The sequence below is a fragment of the Ricinus communis genome, chromosome 8 (genome assembly GCF_019578655.1).
Source record: "Ricinus communis isolate WT05 ecotype wild-type chromosome 8, ASM1957865v1, whole genome shotgun sequence".
NCBI lineage: Eukaryota > Viridiplantae > Streptophyta > Magnoliopsida > Malpighiales > Euphorbiaceae > Ricinus > Ricinus communis.
Genome location: NC_063263.1, coordinates 731165 through 754290, shown reverse-complemented (window position 1 = coordinate 754290; position 23126 = coordinate 731165). Strand labels below are relative to the sequence as shown.

Below are 23126 nucleotides of genomic sequence, written 5' to 3'. Positions count from 1 at the left end.
ATAATCAGTTTGTATAATAGTGTTTGGTTGATTGACTTATTCTGGGTGGGTTTGAGGGACAAAAAAGATGATAAGAGTGGCAATAACTTCTTTATATGATTAATACTTTTTTCCCTTCTTGTTTTTGGTTTTACGCAAAACTCTATGATTGATAAAGTAACTTTATTTGTAACTTCGAACGCATTTTGGACTAGTAATAGTTTGTTTGTTTTTTCTGAAATTTTATTCTCTCTCCATATGTATACAAGTGTATCATCAGTCCTAGGTTGTTGGCTTGACACTTTGATCGTGTGCTAGATCTGGTGACGCCTACATCCTGCCTACTAGCTAGGGACCTGATATTTTATTTCATAAGCATGCTCTAGAAAGCACGTAGCCATATCAGAAAAGTCAATAAGCTGCTGGTTCAAAAGGTTAGTGCATCATGCTGTCTTTGGCTTTCTAATGTTAGTCCTGTTGAAGAAAGCCAACGCAAAGTGTGGCGTTGTTTACTGCCCTCAGTTGAGTTCGACTACATTTGCCTCCTGATGTTTGATCAATTAATTAATAGTAGAATTTCTTATAAGACTGATATATGTAATTGTGGAGATAGGAACTCAAGGTTCTTCCATGCTAGTACTATCCGGAGAAGGAGCAGAAATACGATTCATATGTAAAAAACATTTGAGGGTGTCTGACTCGATAGGGATGTCGACATTGAGAGGGAGATTTCACAACATTTTTCTAAGGTATATACTAGTCAGAGTATTAATAATTATGAGAGGGTAGTAGATTGTATCCAACCTATAGTTACTCAGGAAGCCTTTAATCATTTTATGAGCTGCAAACATATTTTCAGCTTTATACATAGAGTGGCTTATAGAAATATCTTTTCAAGAGTCAAGCTCAACGAAAGGTGCCCTACCCTATCCCACATGCTGTTTGCAGATGATACCACCATCTTCTTGAAAGCAAATGAGGAGGAAGTAATTAAAGTCAAAAGGTTGTTGGATCACTATCAGGGGGCCTAGGGCCAGTCAATTAATTACTCAAAATCAGGGGTGATTTTTAGTATGGCCATTCCTAGGGCGTTAGAGAGAACATCGTCTTAATATTAGGTGTTAGACAACTGGATGAGAATGATAGATATTTGGGCACTCCTATGGTTTAGGGCAATAATAAGAAGAGGACTCTGAATTTTCTTAAAGAGAGATTCTTATTCAAAATTGAATCTTAAAAGCATTTATTTTTATCTTTTAAAGGGAGAGATGTTTTGATCAAATCATTTTTAACTTGCCCTCCTTTAGAGTGTCGTGCTTCCTGATTCTTAAGACCCTTTATGATGAACTCCATTCTATCATTGCTAGATTTTGGAAGAGTTAAGATCCTAATAACCATCACCTCAGCTGGATTAGGTGGGATAAAATTTCTAAACCTAAAGGCATGGGGGGGGGGAGGGGGTTGTTTGGGATTTAGAAATCTCCACCATTTCAATTTAGCCTTACCTGTAAAACATGCATGGTCTTTAATTTTAAATTCGAATTCTCTTTAGTCCAGAATTAGGAAGGCACTATACTTCCCCATAACAGTTTCTAGTCAGCAAGCCTTAGCTCCAGACCCTCATAGGGGTGAAGAAGTTTGTTAGCAGCCAAACAAGTTGTTAATTTAGGGGAGTTGAAGTCAGAACCAAGAGACTTTTATTTGGGAGGATTCATGGATCCCTAAATTATCTAGATCTAAGCTATTTTTCCCATAACATGAGAACTGTCCTGTCCATAAAGTAGTCGACCTCATTCAAGTCAAAATAAAAAAGGGAGAGATTGTTGATCTAAAGGGTGATTGATCTCTATTTTGATAACACTCTAACAATGATCTGAGTATGTATATATACACTTAAGGAGATAAGGATTAGACAAAAGTGCCTAGCTTATCAAGAATCTCTTTAAAGAATCTAAAAGGCGCAAGGGCGCTTGAGAAGCGCGAGGGCACGATGAGCGACCCTGGTCATTACGTCCATGTACCATATTAGGCCTATTTCAAAATATGTCATTCGGTCGAGGGCACTAAGGGATTATGAATGGCCTTAAGATCAATTAGAGAAGGAGTCACTACCCGATCAGATCGAGATAAGTTTTGGCAGTGAGGATTCTATGTTTGAAAAATTAGGTACGAAAAGGAAAAGTTTACAAAAGCACCCTTATCCGCTCCACTAGAGCAGACAAGCTTTTGCTATCCTAATAATATTATTTTAGCATATTTTTACCCTATATTCATTTTACACACCAACTCTTTTTTATCTTCTTTAGCATATGATATGAGAAACTAAAAGACTAACCTAAGTGAAGGTATATTGGTGTCGTGACTAATCCCAGAGGGAAGGTTCATTAGAACCTTCGCTAGTCCTAATCGAGAGGCACTTTGGTGCCTTAGGTTTTATCTTAGCATGCCATGGTGTTCACATCATTTGCCATTTCTGTTAACCTTAATTTAAATGTTGGATTTATTTTAACCTTAGCATTTGAGGTGGACAAATGTGAAATGCGGGTTCTTAGTTTGGTAAGCTTCAATTTTATTATGTTTGCATGCGTGGTGATCAAGATAATTGCTAAGTCTAATTTTATTCATTATTTATATGTGAGGTGATATCCTAGCAATATTTAAACATATATAGAAAAAAGGAAAGGAGAATAGAATCAGAAAAGGGATTAAAGAAATTAGAGATTAACTAGGGGTACCTACGCATGCAAATGGCCTTAGTGGCCTTAATACAGATTAACAAATAATAGTAATTAATTGATCCTCCTCGAGGGCGGATTTCCAGAAACTGCCTATTCTACACCTTAGGTTAGTGATTAAATAATAAACAAACAATAATATGCACATGATGAATTAAATTATGCACAAGGAATAAAATTAGCAAAATTAAAACAACCCAAAATTAAAAAAAGACAAGGAATTAAGTGATATTTTAAAAAATACATAAAACACGTTTTATGGTTTTCACCATAGGAGGTTGACCTCGTGCACATATAGGGTGGACTCACGCAAGGTGAATCCCCTCAGGACACAGGAGGCTCATGACACCATTTGAGGCATTAGCCTTTTGCTTCTGGAAGGAAGAGATTGACTCGTGCGAGCACAAGGTCACCTCACGTGAGGTTAGCTTTAAAACCGGGACAACAAAAGATACAATGTTATTTCAATTAAAGACTGTCATTTGGATTCATGTGGCACCACTGTCATTTGGATTCATGTGGCACCTGGACCCATGGGGGTAAAGGGTGACCTCGCGCGAGCTTAGGGTCTTAGGGCCTAGAATGCACCAAATGCAACATATTAAGCTAGACGACATCGTGTTAGGGACTCGGGCTCCTTGACCTCGTGCGCACAAAGGCTGCACGAGCTTAGTGGCTAAGGTCCATATGGCCTTAAAACAACATTGTTTCAAGACAAATTTCAAAACACTATTTTTAAAAGCAGTAATAATTTGAGGGATAGAAGTTAACCTCGCACAGGAACGGGGTCAACTCGCGTGTGGTCAACAAGCCAAAAAGATATTCAAAAAAAATAAGTTGTAGAAAAATATGGATTAAAAGGAAGAAATAAAAGTGGAAAAATAAATTTAAATCAAGTGCAATAAATATGGGAAATGTATATAGAAAACAAAACCTAGAACAGATTTTGGCCCTCAAATGGCTATTCAAAATTAATTAATTAAAAATTAAAATAAATTATTATTAATAAATTTTAATAAGAATAATATTGTTTAAATAATTAAAAAAAATCTAAAATAAAATTGATACAATCGACAGTTGATTGGAACTAAATCAACTATAAGCTGCTTATTTTTAAATTCTTACTAAATATTTTAATTTAATTATTAAGTGAGAAATATCTCTTCATTTTCATTCTTTGATTATTTACAAACAAACAAACATGTTAAGCAAGGAACTATATTGATTAGACCGGTTTTAAGTTGAGTTGGTTTGTTCCCAATGCACAAAGAGATGAATTATTTTTCGTTAGGAGAAAGGAAGAATTATTTTTCGCTAGGAAAAGATTTTTCTGGGCCTTTTTTTTACATTTTATTTTATAATAAGACTTCGTATAAAAATATAAAATTTTATTTTTAAGTCATTTTTTATCATGCGCTCCATATTTTATTGGATGGGCTTGAATATTATTGGTGCTCTTTTAAATAAATTAATAAAAAAATAAATGAACTAAAAAAAATCGCTTGTAAAATTAAAAAGAGAAAAAGCAATTGTTATTATGTGTTAGGCTCAATTTAATTGACCTGTGAATTGCAACATATTATTACAAGTAGAGTTTGTAAATTTTGTAATGAATCCAAAAAATTACATTAAAATCCCTAGAATAATGGAATTAATTTCAAAATTAACGTATTCACAAGAAATGTTATATACTATGTAAAACCGAACAAATGTTATAATTAATTACTTTAATGTTGTAGTACATGTGACTATAAATTAGATCATTACATAACTACTAAATTCATCCTCTATATAAATTCTCTTAAGATTCTATAGCAAATTGGTTCCATGGCAATGCTTACAAATTTTTTTGTTATGGTGATTCTGATTCAAGCTAGTGTTGTAACAATCGACAAGTCAAAATTTGTCTTTGCGCTCAACTTCGAAATACTAGCACCGTCACAAGAGCCACAACCGGGGTTGTTCATAAACTTACATGAATGTGCAAAATATATTACTCAAAAATGTGGGAATGAGATTGTTAGATCAGTATTCTTGAATGGTTCTGTAACACATGGTTGTTGTATTGAACTTATTATGATGGGGAAATCTTGTCACAATGACCTAGTACAATATATAGCCCATGGCTCACAATTCAAAGCAAATTTACAGGAGTATTTAGTGAAGGGTGAAAAAGTATACAAGAATTGTTTGGCCTCAGTGGTAAACTGAGGTCATTTCATTAAAGCATGGCAAGTTTAAAAAAAAATAAAAAATTTCTCAAGTACAAGATCAAGGCATACTAGAAGATTTGGAAGATGGATTTTTAAATCTTCTTATTTAAGTTTGAACAATACAAACTTTTCTGTTTAAATATTTGGATGGTTGTATTCTAATAACTTATAAATTGTTCTTTTAAATCTCTTTTATGAAAATCTAAATCTACCGGCGCTATAAATTCCTAGCAACATTATTTTGTACAACCAAAGTTAAAAAAAAAAAAAGAAAATGAAGCTATTGTAGCAATTATTAGTAAGGTTAACGGAGGCCTTTTAAATTCATATATAAAATCAAATCTAAAAATCACAAAATTTTATGAACTCTCCAAAATAGCATATATTTATTCATATTATACAATCTATATTTATTCAACTTATACAATCTTTATATTTTTCTTTATAATTTTACACTAAAAAATTATTCCGTCAGAATTCCTATTAAATAGTCGTTAACTAGATCTAGTTTTAAAATATTTACCTATTAATTTTTGTTCTAATAAATAGATTTTTTCTATATTTCTTTTATTGTATTAGAATTCCTTTGTATTTTAAAAGTTAACATAATTTAAGAAATTAATTAATAAAAATATAATTTAATCTTTACATTTCTTATTAAAATTACAATTTTAATGTAATATAATCAATAATAAGAGTTATATTTAGTTTATTTTGACAATCTAAATTTTAATTGTATGATTTTTTAATATTTTTCTAAATATAAGTACTTTTAAAATTTTTAATCTTACTAAAATTAAATAATGCTAGAATTTAAAGTAAGTATAAAATATGAGTTAATTATTTTCGTATAAAAATTAAAATTGATTTTTGTTAAAAATAAATTTTACCTTAAAAAGAAAGATAAAAAACTAAGTTATAAAATGTGTATTTATCCGAGATTTCATATGTGCTTTTGACGATGCAAAATATTATTACTATTAAAAATCTTATTTAGTATTATTTTTAGTAGATAATCTTTAATTATCATTGATGCATAGAAGTAAAGAAGAAGGCATAAGTATGTAGGTGGATTCAAAAGTTACAGACTTTAATACTTAATATAAACATCAAGATAAAGTCACGAAGTAATAAAAATTGAAAGAGTAATAAAGCATATAAGAGCGTTGCAAAAAGCAAGTGGAGTTAAAAAAAATTCATATGGATAAGGATATTTCTATTAAATAAAATCAGTCAGTTGAAGTTTGAAGAATAAACTATACTATTTGAAAGCCTTTATGAGGGCAAATCATACATGGGTGGACAACTGCGTCAATCTAGTTTTAGGAACAAAAATTGAAATAATTTTTAGAGTTATAAAAATCGATTTTCATATTTTTAAGTGAATTATACTCAAGCTGTCAGATTGGATTACAACAAATAAAGTTGATTAGAATTAGTGATATTATTGCTATAAGAGGATTTTTAATATGTCCTTCTCCATATTTAAAGCTCTGGAAGTCTAGCTTTATATACAAAAGATTTTATATCAATAGACATATGGAAAGCGCAACAACCAAAATACTGAAATATGTCCAAATTATCATGTTGAGATTAACAATAAAATGTTTTAATTTTTTTTGGGTATAAAAATGACTTTTTTTGGAGCTGCTCAAAACTAAAATGTTATAATATATTGATGAAATATTAAAAAACAAAAGGTTAATTGATGGGTGCTACTCGTGTTAGCTACAATCTAAGGCAGTGTACCTATCGATGCAGTCTAGCACTAATGGCGAGTATCAAGGTCGTATTACTCGGGAAAGCGAAAGCCCAGAGTTACTCCTTTGTTCTTTGTTATATTAACCTAAAATGGATGATGAATAAATTCTAAACTAACTATTAACTACGAGCTAAGTTCCGAGGGAGATGCAGGAGTAATTGATAAGTGAAATAATCAAGACAAGAAGATAAACCCAAAGAGAATCTAAACTAGTTGGCAATCAAACAAAAGATAAAGGATCAGTGAGTCTAATTATGCTACCATTTAATCGAATTCGGTTTCTCTCTCGAGATAACCGAATTCCTAAACCTAATAACCTAAAGTTGGAATCTCTTCCTAACGATTGATTCTTAAATTAGCATTAAGCTTTAATCCGCCTCTATTAAGCTTTGTTAATTCTTAATCCGGCTAGTTAATTATCCTTATCTCTAAGCGATTATTAACCAGTTCTTATTATTCAAAATTCCAATTGCCAAACGGATTTCTCAATCTCATAAAGCAATCTAAACATCACAATTCACAACGTCTCATGAATAATGCATAATCTTATTAATACTGAAAACAAGAAGAATACAAAACCAACTCAAACAATCCAACAATATAATATCAAGCCAACATAGTAAAGAAATCCCAATGGATTAAATCAGTCTAACTAAACATGTTCATATTTAAAACAATCTAGGAAATCAATTACAATGAAAGAATAATGAAAATAAAACATGTACACCCTTTTCTCTCGAATTGGATGAACTGCTCCAAACTGGATCTACACTTTGATTAATCTCCCAAAATGCCTCTTGAATTGCTCCACTATCACTTTGTTTTGCACTCGAATCTTACGATTCCGGATTCTTACTCAACTGCAACTCTCTCGCGACTCAAGATTGTAAACCGAACAACCACCCAGCCCTTGGGCTCAATGTCACTCTTTTTTCCCTCTCTTCTCTAAGAAAAAATGAATTTTTCTTATATATTTAACTCAAACAAAGACCCGCCGGTGGTCAAGTCGGGTCGGTTGGACCGGCCGAGTCCATCCGCCTCGGCTTCAAACCGTGGATCTCACTAAGTAGGGTTTCACCACGGCCGTAGTGTTGGCTACCACGCCGCCGGTCAGCTACCTATATCCACCAGGGCCGTGTTGCTCGCGTCGTTATTCACCACTGGTCGCCGCCAAGGTCGCGGTGGCTACTAAACCGTGCCCAAACTATTGTTTTGAAGACCAAGTTTTGATGGTTAGTCGGCGAGTCTAGGCGTGATGGTGCCTCTGTAGTGCTCGTGTGTGCAAGCGGCTCTTGTCCGATCTTGATGAATTCTCATCCGTTTCCACACGTATTGATCTATAATTGCTTAAACAACGATGATGGTCCTATAAATGTTCCTGAAATGCAAAAGAACATAAAACACGGGTGATCTGGGAATAAAAGCACAATAATTGCTAAGAACATACGCAATAATATGCAAGCAAATATGTGTAAAACTATGCTCATCATTAATCATTTGGAATTATAGAGTTTAAGATATTGAATTTGGAAGTAGTCGCCTCGTGACATAAAAATCATGACTACTAAAAAGGGCAAAAACAGTCCAGTAAAGATTGTGACCGCGACTCTCTAACGATCATATTATGTGCGACCGCGACAACGATTTCTTGACCGTAAAATTCACATTGACACTTAATGCGCGCTATCCGCACACGATAAAGTGCACCGATTGTATCAAGTAATAAAGTGATAAATAAAAGTATCATTCAACTGCAGACTTAATTGTGAATACTATTTTCAATCATATACTAATAGTTAGCAATCAAATGTAGGTTGGTTTAGTAATGTTTAAAAGTAAATAAATATTAAAAATGAGAATTAAAAATTTAATATATTAATTAAGGATAAAGCATATTCAGGTAATGAATCCCCCTAATAAGTTGTATATTTCATGAAAAAATATCAATTATATTAAAACCAAAAGTTGAGTTGGTATTCCACAATAATTAGGTAAAAATCTTTCTTAAGTGATTAAACCCCTAATTCTTAAGAGGAGGGAAATGAATCTCTTCTCAAACCCACTCACTTAGTTCATGCATTAAAATTAAGGAGCTATTAAATTAAAGGATCTTATAGATCTATCTCTAGTATCCTAATCAATCTTCAATCCCTAAGATATAATCAATTCATAAATAGTTATCTCTAATCAATTTATGAAAACAAATCCTAATTAATACTTCGACTTATCAATTGAAATATATAATTAAACAAAGGAACAAAACAACTCAAGAAAAAGATTTAATTGCATTAATTTTGAATCAATCCATACAATAGAAATTAAGGTTCATCAAAATCCAAATAGCAATAAGATTAGTTCCTAGACATTGCAATTAAAAAATAAAGATTAGGAAAAGAAGATTTCAAACTATTCATGGATGAATAGAGATGAAAATCTTCAATCTTGGATCTTCAATTTTAGAGAACAATAATGGAAATGATGTTCTTCGTTGAAAGTAACCAATTAAATAATAAATGTAAAATAATATTTCTAAGTGTTTGTCTCTCTAGAAAATGAACTAACCACTGAATCCCCTCAAACAACCCTAAAAGTTCCTTTAAATAGTGTATTTTTATGATTGACATAGGGACCACACAGTCGTGGGACATTCTAAACTCCTCGTAGCTCGAAATCACCTTCTAGGGCATACGAGAAGGTCATATGGACATGTCCCCTCCTCGTGTGAACTTCTAGTACAATCTGCCTATTTTCTTGATTCATACTAGAAGACCACACAGGTGTGTTCTTCTAGTGTCATGCCTTTTATCATCTGCCATTGTTCTTGTCTTACACGAAAAGACCATACAGACAAGAGCTTTCTGTGTCATGCCCCCGTGAGACTCCAAACCTTCATGACATGCATTTTCTTTGCCCCATTTTCATGCCTTTTGGTGCCAAAAGCCTCTCTTCATGTAGGATCCTCAAAATGTCTAAAAAGAACTGAACGAAAAGTTAAAAAAAATAAATTAAACTCAATTGAAGGTAACATCAATGCACAAACATAGCTCAATAGTAAGTGCTAGAAGCACTTATCAAATTCTCCCACACTTAAATACTTGCTTGTCTTCAAACAAATTGAATAAAATAAAAAATGAAGAAATGATAAATGCTCTCTTTAATAAATAGCTATCAAATAATTTTTAAAGTTAATCATTTATATGAATACACCACCTAAAAGCATTAGCCAAGAATCAATCCTCGAGTAATAAATCACAAACTAGGGTTTTCTTATAATAGGAGAAAAAGAAATCAAAAACTTGAATTCTAAAGTCAGGAAAATGAGTATTCCTTCCAAACAACTCAAAACTTTGAAGAAATAGAAATAAAGATTTTCCTCCTGAGTACCAAACTAAATTCTTTATGATGCTCAAGTACTTATTAGTATTTTGTCAATCTAGCCTTTTTGCGAGAGTGTAGACATTGGTGATGCCAACCCCCAGTTACTCAACTAGAGTCACAGATCTAAACAACTACTAATATTCTCTGATGATAAGTATATCTACTTGTTTGTTTTCATTTTGAACCCTTTTAAGAAAAGAGGAGTAGAGCATAAACTACTTGACAATTTTTTATTATATATATGTATATTTTTTATATACTTTATGACATTACAAAAGGATAAGAAAGTACAAAGGAGTAATAAGTATATCTACTTCACAAAATTAGGAGAAGTTTAAAAAATAAAGCTCATAATCATAACTAAAGTTTCAAGATGTAAAATAATTATGCAATAACTACAAATTAAAAACCCAAGTAATGGCGTAAATTCAATTATCAAATTAAGGCCAAATCAACTAAAATGTAATTTATATGATGATTACTCAAATTATATTTAACTTATATATTTAAGAGAGTATAAATCATCACAACAATTTAATCAAATTCAATAAGCTTGAAATAAAGAATAAGTCCCTAATAGGCAATATAAGACATAATACAACATATACACCCTTCTACCAAACTCATTGGATACATTGTCCTCAATGTGTTTGTAAATATTATGAAAACAAAGAAGAGAAAGTCTTCCCTGGAATCAAGTAAGTTGCATAATTCTAAGTCCACATCCAATTTTTGCAAGCACTTGTCTAATTAGCACATATCTAAAATGTAGCAAAAGTAGAAGTAATAGATAGTTATGCAATCATAAGATTACACTAAATTTGGAAAATCCAAAAGATTATTAATTAAAACGAAAAGAAATGTATCTAACAAGAACACAAAATGTGGAAAAAAAAAAAACATCTCAATTCTGAAATAAAATAAAAAAATGGAAGTAAATCTAATCAAAACAAGTCAAATTATTCAAAAGCTCGATAGCTTAATAGAAAAGAAATGTGATTTAACCTTCCATGCCACCGTTCGACATCGTCTTCCTCCTCATTGCTGTCGTCAGAATCAATATTATGGACACCCGGTTCATCATCCAATTGAACTTGATGAGCCTGATAGAAACTCGAAGGAGGTCTCGACGGGCATGTAGCCTTGCGACTACCAATAATGCATCATCGAGTTCTAGAGATAGTCCATATTCATTTGTTGACGATGCATCATGTCTTGTTGATTTCGACACATACCTATCATTTGAGCTTGATTATAGAGCAACTTATTATCCTGACATTGAAGCCCATGCATTTGCATTTCTAATCTATAAATTTGTTGCTCAAACTCCATGGGCTTCCGATCCTCATCCGTCCGCACAAATTTATAAACCATCCAGTCCTTATATAGCTCACCTCCAGTAGGCAGAAGATGGAAAGAGGAAAAAGAAGGTCGATCCGTTGGAGGAATAGCCAATGTACTAGGGGCAGTTGCGGTGAATGATGGAGGGTCGGTGTGCAAACCGAACTCAAAGTCATCTTACGAAGGAGGTATGTTAGGAATAATTTGCTTGCCCTTATCCATGTGTTGCAAAGTTCTCTAATCCTATCAATTTCGGCAATCCATCTAATGTCATCGCTAACAAACCTTCAAAGATACCTAAATTCATTGCAAGACTTGTAATGTACATACCCCTACACGAACATGCTTTGTCTAATTTCTTAGCATGCTCAAGTAAATATACTAATAGACACAAGGCAAAATTACACCAAATACCCTTTTCCAAGCACATTAAATAAATAAATCTTATTGGATGCAATGTCCACCACTCTCACCTCGACTCGTAATGGTAGTAGTAAAAAAGTGCATAAATCGCAGTGGAAAGGAATCAAAAGTGAAAATTCTGGATTTAAAGGCCTGGACTGTTCATGGGGCTGGTAATACCGACAGCGGGCCGGAGCCCCTCTTCAGGGCCGTGCTTGGACAAATTATTTTTAGTACAAACTCGCCAGCTACTCGGCCAGAGGTAGGAATTAAGTATGGGCTTGGAATTTTATATAAAAACCCAAGCCCGGCCCGATGTCTAGTATAATTACTAAAAAATAGCTTTAAAATAGATATATGGTACTTGTAGCACTTGAAACTTTGACCTTCTTCTTGTAATCAAATGCCTTATACCACTTAGCTAGCTATTTTTTTGTTTATAATTTTATTATTATTAATAATATATAAATAAAAACAGAAAACCCTAATTATAATTAAAATTTGAAAGAAACCCGTCCGACCATATTTCTTCTTTTCTCATTTCCTTTCCTTTATTGCTTGCCGCCGCTAGTCCATTTATTTCAAAAAAAAAAAAAAACTAACCCCATTTTCTTCTTCTCAAACTTCAAACATATCATTAAAATCTTCAAAATTTCGAATTCTTTTTTTTTTTTGGACTAGGACTACACAATAATTCAGGTATTTCGTTTTCTTTATAAATATTATTAAATTTTTTATATATTTTTTTATTTTTGGTAATTTATCTTCTTTTAGGTTATAATCTAAACATGTTATTGATATTGATTTTTTTTTCATTTCAAATTAGAATTTCATTTAGAGGTTTAATAGTCGGGCGGGCCGGGCTTTTTAAAGAATTTAGAGCTTGGGCTTGGGTAGAGAGATATTAAAAAGTCTTCGGGCTTGGGCGGGCTCGGCCTTATTCAAAAAAAATCAGGCCCAGCCCGAGCCCGCCCAAGCCCGGCCTTGAATAGGTCTAAAGGTCATATACCTAGACGCATTAGAACTCTAGATCAGGTCAAATTTCTCAGCTAGAGTCTGAGTATGATTTGGTCTTGAAGACTTCTTGTTGTACTTGAATTTGGACTTAATGAACCTCGTATTTCTTGGTCATGACAACTCGGCGTGCAATGCTCGGTTCTCAAGTACAAGTCTAAATCTAAAAGCCCGTTGCTATTAGAATTCTTAGTATTAAATAAAAATAAAAAATTAATATTTTATACATAATAGACCATTAAATTTGATAAAAGAAAAATACGAAGTCTAAAAGCAACTAAGATGACATTTCTATTATTGGTTTCTTTTTCTTGATAGAATATAATTTTTAATAAAAATAGTGAAATCTAAAAAAAATTTACAAAAGATATTATTAGAAATAATATTAAAAATGCGTTAAACTACAAATTTAACTTTACACATAATAAATTACTAACTTTGATTAAAAAATAAAAATAAAAGTGAAATATAGTAATTAAAGTTGACATTCCTGTTGACTTTCTTTTCTAATAAAATAGAATTTTTAATGAAAATTTAAAATAAAGAAAAAGAGTAGAAAAATCTATATAGAAAATAATCCTTAGTACTTTTGTATGGAAATCTAGGCTATACTATAAGTGTGGTATTTCTCATATATAAAAAATTATGGTAATTTAAATTATAAATATATAATAATTCCTTAGAAAAAAGATTTAAGTTGAATATTTAAGTTCAATAAGTATATTTTTCAAACAAACATATGATAACATGCTTGAAAAAATAAAAATTCTATATAAAATATATAATTTTATATGAAAAACTTTCAATAAAACTCTAACTCTATTAAAATTTTATTAAATTAACTAAAAAAAATATAAAAAACATGTTACCTTTTAATAGGTTGTTTAAATATTTGACGATATTTGTATTGTAGTTCTATCATGTAATTGAGTTTTGTTTTATTTGAGCAATTAAATATCAACTAGGTCTATAAAGTATTAAACGAGACAATTTGATGTATCCTTGAGATGTAGGATGTGGTTAATTAAGAAACTTTTAAGGTAGATAAGTGAGATATAAATTGTTATTTGGACTACATATCATATTTTTAAATGAATTATTTAAAATTTAAAACTAGATAAAATAGAAATAGACAATTGAAATAATAAAACAGCTATTAAAAATAACTTGAGTAGGACATTTAAAAATAGACAAAGTATTATTTATAGTTAAAGATAATATATTATGAAAAAAGTATTTTTTTATTTGTCTTATTTTTATATTTTATTCTTAAAATTATTAACATGATTGATGAATACATCAACCAACTGAAACAACATTTGAAGTAGATGTATTTTCTTCATCAATTATTTTATCTTTTTATTTAATATTTATTATTAATTAAGGCTATTATAAATATTTTATATTAATGAATTTAAGTAGAATTTTCTTTGGATTTTAAATTATTTACAAGAATTACATGAGAAATATATAAATTAATAATAAAGAGTCTAATTAGTAACACTCACCTGCAATGCATGCGGACATATAAAAACTAGTTGTATATAAAAGTTTATATCCTTCTTAGCAAAGATCAACATACATCTACTATTCTATTTTTTTTTACCCTAGTTAAATAATAATTAATACGCATGATACCAATAAATAATGCAACTTAAATAAAAAATAAGGAATGAAATGAAAATAACTAGTTGGTTAGTTAATATTTATAATTGTTATATTCTCTTAGTATAATTTAAGTGTAATGTCTAAATAAATTACTAACTAGTGAATTTATATCGAACTAATTTTGCCAACATATTATAGACTCTATTTGACGTTGATGTCAAAAAAGTGCTTTTCCAACATTAATTTTTATTTTTAAATTATTTTTTAAATTTTAAAAATTATTATTATAAAAATTAAAGGAATTGATATTTTTATAAAAAGCAAGAAAAACAGTTCATAAAAAATTTAGAAAATAATATTATCAAATTAAGAAAATTTTAAATTTATTTTTTGAAACCCTACCAGTAATTGGCAACACACCCATAATAGGTCCCTCAACTGAGATTAATTATTAAAAAATTTCAATATTGTCCAAAATTCAATTGTAGAGTACTAATGAAAAATTTTAATATTATTTTTTTTAAGTTTGTTTTCACCTTAGTTTATTTTTCACTTTTATATATATCCAATACAATATTAATTTTTTCTATTCTTATATTAGAATGTGTGTAATAAATTTTGTAATCCTTTTAGAAAGTAAATTAATCTAATTTAATTAACTTTTTTTATAATTAAATCTATCAAATGCCTTATAATCCAATTGAACAACTACTAAAAGACAATAATTAGTATAAAATGGAGGAAACGGTACTTAAAGTTAAAAAAAATTAATATTTCTTATTTATTTAGATACAAAATACGGATGACATTTTTTCCTTTAAAACCAAGTAGCAATTCTTTTCACATTAGTTATCAAAGGACCATATTAAAAGATTAGATAATATTTTCTTTTCCTTTAATTTAAGAAAATATTTATCTTAAGAAAAATTAATTTAATTTTAATTTTTTAGAAACTATGATCAAATTATTGTAAATTTTTTTTACTCAACTTTAATAAAAAATAATTTTGATCGAAAAAGATATTAATAATAAGTATATAGATAAAATAATTTTTTATTAGATCAAATTAAATATATATTACTATTTTTGACGGATTTGTTTTGGTACATGTGATTTAAGTTTATGAGTATTACTATATTTTATTAATTTATTTAAATAAATAATATAATAATATCATCCTAAAAAATAGATTATGAATATATATTTAATTCAGATTAACTAGGAAGTTAGAATTTTGGATTAGACAATAATTTTAATTTCCTAAAAAATTATTTTAAATTATATTATTATAACTTTTAATGCTAAAATAATAATTAATAACTTATTGAGAATATGTATAAAAATCACTTAATAATTAATTGATCTTATAATTAGTTTATATAATATTAAAATTAATTAATAAATATTCTTAAGATTATCGTACTAATAGAATACAAAACACTAAATTTTTTTAAGAATATCATCTAAAAATATTTAATTTATTTTGTTTAAATATTATATATTGTGTTTATTAAATTTTATCTACACATTTAATTTTTTATTATCTATAATTAAAATGTGAAATGAAAAACTATCTAACTTTTAATGAATTTAAGATTAAATTAAATTGCTTAACTGATCAAGTTATTTTGGCTTGATAGCAAAAAAAAAAAAGACAAAGATATATATATATATATATATATATATATTATTTTTAAAATTTTAAATCTTTTGACATGTATGTTTAAATTTTAATATACGTAATTTTTATTTTGACATTTGTATTATTTTAATCCATGAGATTCAAGTTTATGTATAATTTTATAATTTTTATTATTAATTTATCGATTAATAAATCACATCTCTAATTAAACACTCGCTCTGATTCTAGAAATTGAAATATTCATTATGTTTTATTATTAATTAATAAATAATTTTCTAATCAGACAACAATACTAATCCTATCCTAAAAGTATATTAATTATATTTTAATATTATATTAATTAATACATTAAATTTCCAGTTATATAATAATTCTAATTCTAAAAAATTACATTTTAAATTATATACATAATATTATATTTAATAATAAAATTAATAATATATTTTTAATTTTAAAAATATTAATATCCATTATATTGATAGTATTAATTAATAAATATTTTAAAATAATTTTTATATTAATATACTAATAAAATTTTGAAATTATAAAAATTAAAAATAATATTTGAAAATAATTAATTTATTATTATTTCTTAACATACTATAAATTATATTAAATATTAAAATCAAATTAATTAATTTAATTTTTTAATTAAAATAATAATAATAATAGTTGTATATACAACTAGTAATTAATTAAACCACACACGCAATGGAATTACATTTTGAAAAGTTTTCGTAAATTTGTCGAACCTCAGGGCAATAATAAGTTTTCCTAAATCCATTAGGCGCAAGGATAAATAAACTAATAGCACGTGCGTAGCACGGGCGGATTGGCACAATAAAAGAAAAGCTTTTTCGACATAAAAGAGGTCTCGAGAAAAAGAAAAAGAAAAGGAAAAACGAGTGAAAAGCGATGGCGACAAGCGTTGTACCGGCGGGGAGGAGCGCGAGAAGAGCAGCGGCGGAGGATGAGAAATTGGTGTTCGAGACGACAGAGGGCATAGAACCTATAACGAGCTTCGACGAGATGGGCATAAAGAACGATCTGCTTAGAGGGATTTACGCGTATGGCTTTGAGAAGCCTTCGGCAATCCAACAGAGGGCGGTTATGCCAATAATCAAAGGGCGTGATGTCATAGCCCAAGCGCAATCTGGTACCGGCAAGACCTCTATGATTGCTCTCACTGCTTGCCAACTCGTTGATACCTCTAGTAGAGAGTACGTTCTTTTCTCTCAAACCCTAATTGACATTATGCTTGCCCTCTTTTTCAGTTTCCTTTCTTTTAATACGTTGCTTCCTTAATTAGTGTTTAGATACTGGTTTTAGAATAGCTAAAATTGTTATGTCTGTACATAATAAAAACCCAACTCTTACAAATACTTTCTTTTATCCTTATTTTTACTACTCTAGGGTTCTGTCTAGAGTTGTCAATTGGTAGTCTGAAAAGCTTTCTAGGGTTTGTTTGTTTCCTGGGAATCTAATTATACTGGGTATTGAACTATTTAGTTTAATTTGCTTGTTAAAATAAATACAATCGGATAAATTTGTAGATATTAAAAGAGGGTCTCTTTCATCATCCCAAAGGTAAAACCCCATTTGTGGCAGGAGGTATTTTATCATGTGCATATGCTTTTTCTGTGAGCAGATTTCTGATTTTTTTCTATGGTTTATTTTGCTCTTATAATGATTCAAAGAGGAAATTGTGTTTTTGGGTTCACAGCTGGTTTACCATCATACTGGTTCAATTTACAGGGTCCAGGCACTAATATTGTCACCTACAAGGGAACTGGCAGCTCAGACTGAGAAAGTAATATTGGCAATTGGTGATTACATTAATATTCAAGCACATGCATGCATTGGAGGCAAAAGTGTGGGTGAGGATATTCGAAAGCTTGAATATGGAGTTCATGTTGTGTCTGGAACTCCAGGCAGAGTCTGTGACATGATAAAGAGGAGGACATTACGTACTAGAGCCATTAAATTGCTAGTTCTTGTGAGTTAATAATTTCTTTTCTTGTGTTAATGAGTGTTTGCTTTTGTTTTCTGTTATCATCCACTTTGAGGTGGGGTGTCTAGCGTACATCCAATTGGTAAATTTTTCATTTTTGAGAGCATTGGTTGAGATGTCATCTTATTGTTGTTATGTCTTGTAGGATGAGTCTGATGAGATGCTGAGCAGAGGGTTCAAGGATCAAATTTATGATGTGTACAGATATCTTCCCCCTGAACTTCAGGTGCTCTCTATCATTCAATCCTCTATCTCGTGTATTTATCCTTATTAGTTTGTTTACATGCTTTGCATACATGTATGAGATGGCTTACATCCTTCTTTAATCTTTTAATCTTTTTGCTACCACGGGTAAAAACTGGTGTCTGTTTCTTTTTAATCACATTCATGTAATATGTGAGACTTAAATGTGTCTTCTTCATTATGCACTACATGCTTGATCCAATTTGTTAGCATGTACTTGCAGCTATTGATAGAGGTGATATAACAGATATTTCAGCAAAAGCTTTAATCCTTGACATGACATCTTAATTTTCTAGAGACTTGTTATTTAGGGATTAGGGGCTTTCAGCTGGAATGGTTATAACATCTGAAAGGACCACATTTTTTGAGATAAGAAATCTTAAATGAGAAAATGGCTGCAAACATGATGTCTTATGAGGCAGAAGTAGAATTGCAGCAATCATTTTCTTGCTGGTGTTGGAGCAGGAGCATTTTTGATACGGCATTATACTGGATTATATTTACTTGGAGGGGTAGGAAAGCTGTTAAACAATGGGTAGCATGGCTTGTTTGTTTGCAAATTTATAGTTTTTTTTTTTTTTTCTTTTTTAGGTTGTCTTGATTTCTGCTACCCTTCCTAATGAAATTTTGGAGATGACGAGCAAATTCATGACAGATCCTATAAAGATTCTTGTGAAACGTGATGAATTGACATTGGAGGTAAGTACTTGTTTGAATTATGCTTGTGCTTCTAATAAATAGTTATAATTTGATACGATCTTGTCTTTTGCTCTTTCTTTTTTTTTTTTTTTTTGTGGTGATAGGGCATCAAGCAATTTTTTGTAGCAGTTGAAAGGGAAGAATGGAAATTTGATACTTTGTGTGATCTTTATGATACTCTTACCATTACACAAGCGGTTATATTCTGCAATACAAAGCGAAAGGTAATACAGTTAGTGATCCAAATTTCTTTTCTATCATTGACGTGATATTTTATGATGATGTGAACAGACCTTAGCAGACCTTTGGTTTTATTTTAATTTGTCTAATATTCAAGTCTCTATCAACATAAATATTATCTGTTATTTACATTGAATAAGTTAATTGCTGTGGCTCCTTTTCACTTATTTGCTTTCACTTACACTAGTTTTTTTTATGTGTGGGTTGCCTACAATTTGGCCGTGGCTGTGTATTTTATCTCTGCATAACGTGTGAATCTCAAATTTACTCACAATATGTGGTTGGATATAATGTTTATTTGTACAAGATTAGTCATTTGATAGTAAAATTTTATTAAAGTAGCTTCAGAATAGAGGTGAAAGAGGCTGGTCTGCCACTTTTTCAAATCTCTTATGATCCATTTCAAGTATGTGTTAGAATCTGATGCAACCTGCCACTACTTTTGTGGAAAACACATTGAATTTATTCCTTAGGAGTTCAGACATCTTTTGTTTATGATTCTAGTTATATATTCGTGTCTGAAATTAAATTTTGCTGTTATTAGTTAATGAGTATCCAAACCAATTTTTATCAGAATTAGGTTAATGTAATTTTTATGGATGTTCAACATGCTGACAGTTTCTACCTTGGACAGGTGGATTGGCTTACTGAAAAGATGCGGAACAATAACTTTACAGTTTCATCAATGCATGGTGACATGCCACAAAAGGAGAGAGATGCAATTATGGGAGAATTCCAGTCTGGTACAACCAGAGTCTTGATAACTACTGATGTTTGGGCTCGGGGACTTGATGTTCAACAGGCAAGTGACGTAATTCTATTTTCTGCTTTGTCTTCAATCAGTTGTATGATATTCATGCAGAAAGCTTAAAAAGAAAATTCAATATCAAGAAATATTAAGACTGTTTTTTAGGGCTACTCGGTGTTTAACTTTGCACGCACTTCACTTTTTTTGCCTCTTTAGACGAGCCTTTGTCAATTTTATCCAACTTGGATATAGCATTTTGAGTACTGCCTACTAATAAATTTCATTCCCACTCCCATGGAAAGAGTAAAGAAAAGACAAGTTCTGGACTTTTATCTTGAAGTTGTTTGGTCTCTGGAAGCATGATATTCTTTTATTTGAGAATGAAATTTAGTTGTAATTATCAATTAAAATTGTAAAATAATGTCCGACTGATTAGTAGTTTTATTTTTTTAATTTGGAAACACTTTTCAGTGATCTTTCATTGGTAGATCCATATTGTGCAGTGTGTTAATATTTATATCACCAACCATACAAGGGAAAGGGAAGTGAATTTAGAAGGAAATGATTTTCCAAGTAAAAGATAGTATCTTGAATTTGGTTAGAAAAACGCAAATGCGCATATCAATGCGCCTGCAGATCCGAAAGGAGCATGATTGCTGTGCTGTCCCTGTCTCTAGTTTGTTTGGGCACATTTATCTTGTATTTTGCTCTGTTTTAGTTGTACACTGGAAGGCATCCCTCTACTGTATTTTTCATTCTTATAGGACTGGCTTCTGCTCTCCTCAGGTTTCTCTGGTGATTAATTATGATCTTCCAAACAATCGAGAACTTTACATCCATAGGATTGGTCGTTCAGGTCGTTTTGGACGCAAGGTATGTAGTTTGTTTTTGCTTTCCTCTGTACAATTCTTGTTCTAGTATTAACCCTGTGCTGAGTATATTTCTTTCTTTTTCTAACAATGGTTTTAATACTATTATAACCTGTACTGTCTAAAATGATGATGTTTGTTGATTCGTAAGTCTATTTCTGCACTATTAGAATCTTCACCCAGAATGCAATATTTGTATAAAATCCTATATGCTCATTCTCCTATTACCACTCTGCTTTGATGACTTAAGTGCTACCTGCTTGTTTTATTTATTTTCAATTTATTGACTTTTGGATGTTCTCAGGGTGTTGCCATAAATTTCGTCAAAAGTGATGATATCAAGATTTTAAGAGATATGGAGCAGTACTATAGTACCCAGATTGATGAAATGCCGATGAATGTTGCTGATCTGATCTGAAGACTTTAGTGTCGATTGTATTGCCAGCGGAATGGTGTTTTAAGTCATTGTGATTGACATTAATGGTCGATCACCGTACTCGTTGATAATCAGTTTGTATAATAGTGTTTGGTTGATTGACTTATTCTGGGTGGGTTTGAGGGACAAGAAAGATGATAAGAGTGGCAATAACTTCTTTATATGATTAATTCTTTTTTCCCTTCTTGTTTTTGGTTTTACGCAAAACTCTATGATTGATGAATTAACTTTATTTGTAACTTGGGACGCATTTTGGACGAGTAATAGTTTTTTTTTTTTTTTTTCTTTTAAATTTTATTCTCTCTCCATGTGTATACAAGTGTATCATCAGTTCTAGCTTGTTGGCTTTACACTTTGATCGTGTGCTAGATCTGCTGACGCCTACATCCTGCCTACTAGCTAGGGACCTGATATTTTACTTCATAAGCATGCTCTAGAAAGCACGTAGCCACATCAGAAATGTTGATAAGCTGCTGGTTCAAAAGCGTAGTGCATCCTGCTGTGTTTGGCTTTCTAATGTTAGTCCTGTTGAAGAAAGCCAACGCAAAGTGTGACGTTGTTTACTGCCCATAGTTGATTTCGACTCCAGTTGCCTCCTGATGTTTGATCAATTAATTAATAGTAGGATTGCTTATGAGACTGATATATGTAATTGTGGAGATAGAAACTCAAGGTTCTTACATGCTAGTACCATTCGGAGCACGAGCAGAAATACGATTCATATGTAAAAAACATTTGAGGGTGTCTGGCTCGATAGGGATGTCGACATCGAGAGGGAGACTTCAGAACGTTTTTCTAAGGTATATACTAGTCAGAGTATTAATAATTATGAGGAGGTAGTAGATTGTATCCAACCCATAGTTACTCAGGAAGCCTTTAACCATTTCATGAGCTGCAAACATATTTTCAGCTTTATACATAAGGCGGTTTATAGAAATATCTTTTCAAGAGTCCAGCTCAACAAAAGGTGCCCTACCCTATCCCACATGTTGTTTGCAAATGATACCACCATCTTCTTGAAAGCAAATGAGGAGGAAGTAATTAAAGTCAAAAGGTTGTTGGATCACTATCACGGGGTCTAGGGCCAGTCAATTAATTATTCAAAATCAGGAGTGATTTTTAGTATGGCCATTCCTAGGGGGTTAGAGAGAACATCGTCTCAATATTAGGTGTCAGGCAGCTGGATGAGAATGATAGATATCTGGGCACTCCTATGGTTTGGGGCAATAACAAGAAGAGGACTCTGAATTTTCTTAAAGAGAGATTCTTATTCAAAATTGAATCTTGAAAGCACAGATTTTTATCTTTTGGAGGGGTGTGTGTGTGTGTGTGTTTGGGATTTAGAAATCTCCACCATTTCAACTTAGCCTTACCCGTAAAACATGCATGGTCTTTAATTTTAAATTCGAATTCTCTCGGTCCAGAATTATGAAGGCACTATACTTCCCCATAACAGTTTCTAGTCAGCAAGTCTTAGCCCCAGACCGTCATATGGGTGAAGAAGTTTGTTAGCAGCCAAACAAGTTGTTAATTTAGGGCTATGAAAGTTGTAGGCAATGGCAGGGAGACTTTTATTTGGGAGGATTCATGGATCTCTAAATTATCTATTTCTAAGCTATTCTCCCCATAACCTGAGAACTAGGGCTGAGCATGGATCTCGGTGATTCTCACCGAACCAAATAACCATACAAAAAAGTACTGATGAAAACGAAAGTTTTATAATCGAATTGAACCGATCCGAATTTTTTTACTATTACGGTATGGTATAGGTTCTTTAGTAAAAACCGTACCGTAACCGTACTAGAA

General features: G+C 31.0%; 1 protein-coding gene across 1 annotated transcript; it reads left to right on the top strand.

The window, feature by feature from the left end:
• Positions 1-16908: 16908 nt before the first annotated feature.
• LOC8276674 (eukaryotic initiation factor 4A-3) lies at positions 16909-21580 on the top strand. The gene is made up of 8 exons (XM_002520859.4): positions 16909-17294; positions 17830-18070; positions 18231-18311; positions 18920-19027; positions 19132-19251; positions 19902-20069; positions 20802-20888; positions 21189-21580. Exons 1-8 carry the CDS (start codon positions 16990-16992, stop codon positions 21300-21302), a joined length of 1224 nt encoding a protein of 407 aa, XP_002520905.1. The 5' UTR covers positions 16909-16989; the 3' UTR covers positions 21303-21580.
• Positions 21581-23126: the final 1546 nt, after the last annotated feature.

What these genes read in the sequence shown, in the direction of transcription:
- LOC8276674 (XM_002520859.4), top strand. Translation starts at nt 16,990, where the DNA reads ATGGCGACAAGCGTTGTACCGGCGGGGAGGAGCGCGAGAAGAGCAGCG. An exon ending in GTGATGAATTGACATTGGAG is followed by an intron (nt 19,028 to 19,131) that starts GTAAGTACTTGT and finishes TTGTGGTGATAG; the next exon opens with GGCATCAAGCAATTTTTTGT. An exon ending in GGGGACTTGATGTTCAACAG is followed by an intron (nt 20,070 to 20,801) that starts GCAAGTGACGTA and finishes TGCTCTCCTCAG; the next exon opens with GTTTCTCTGGTGATTAATTA.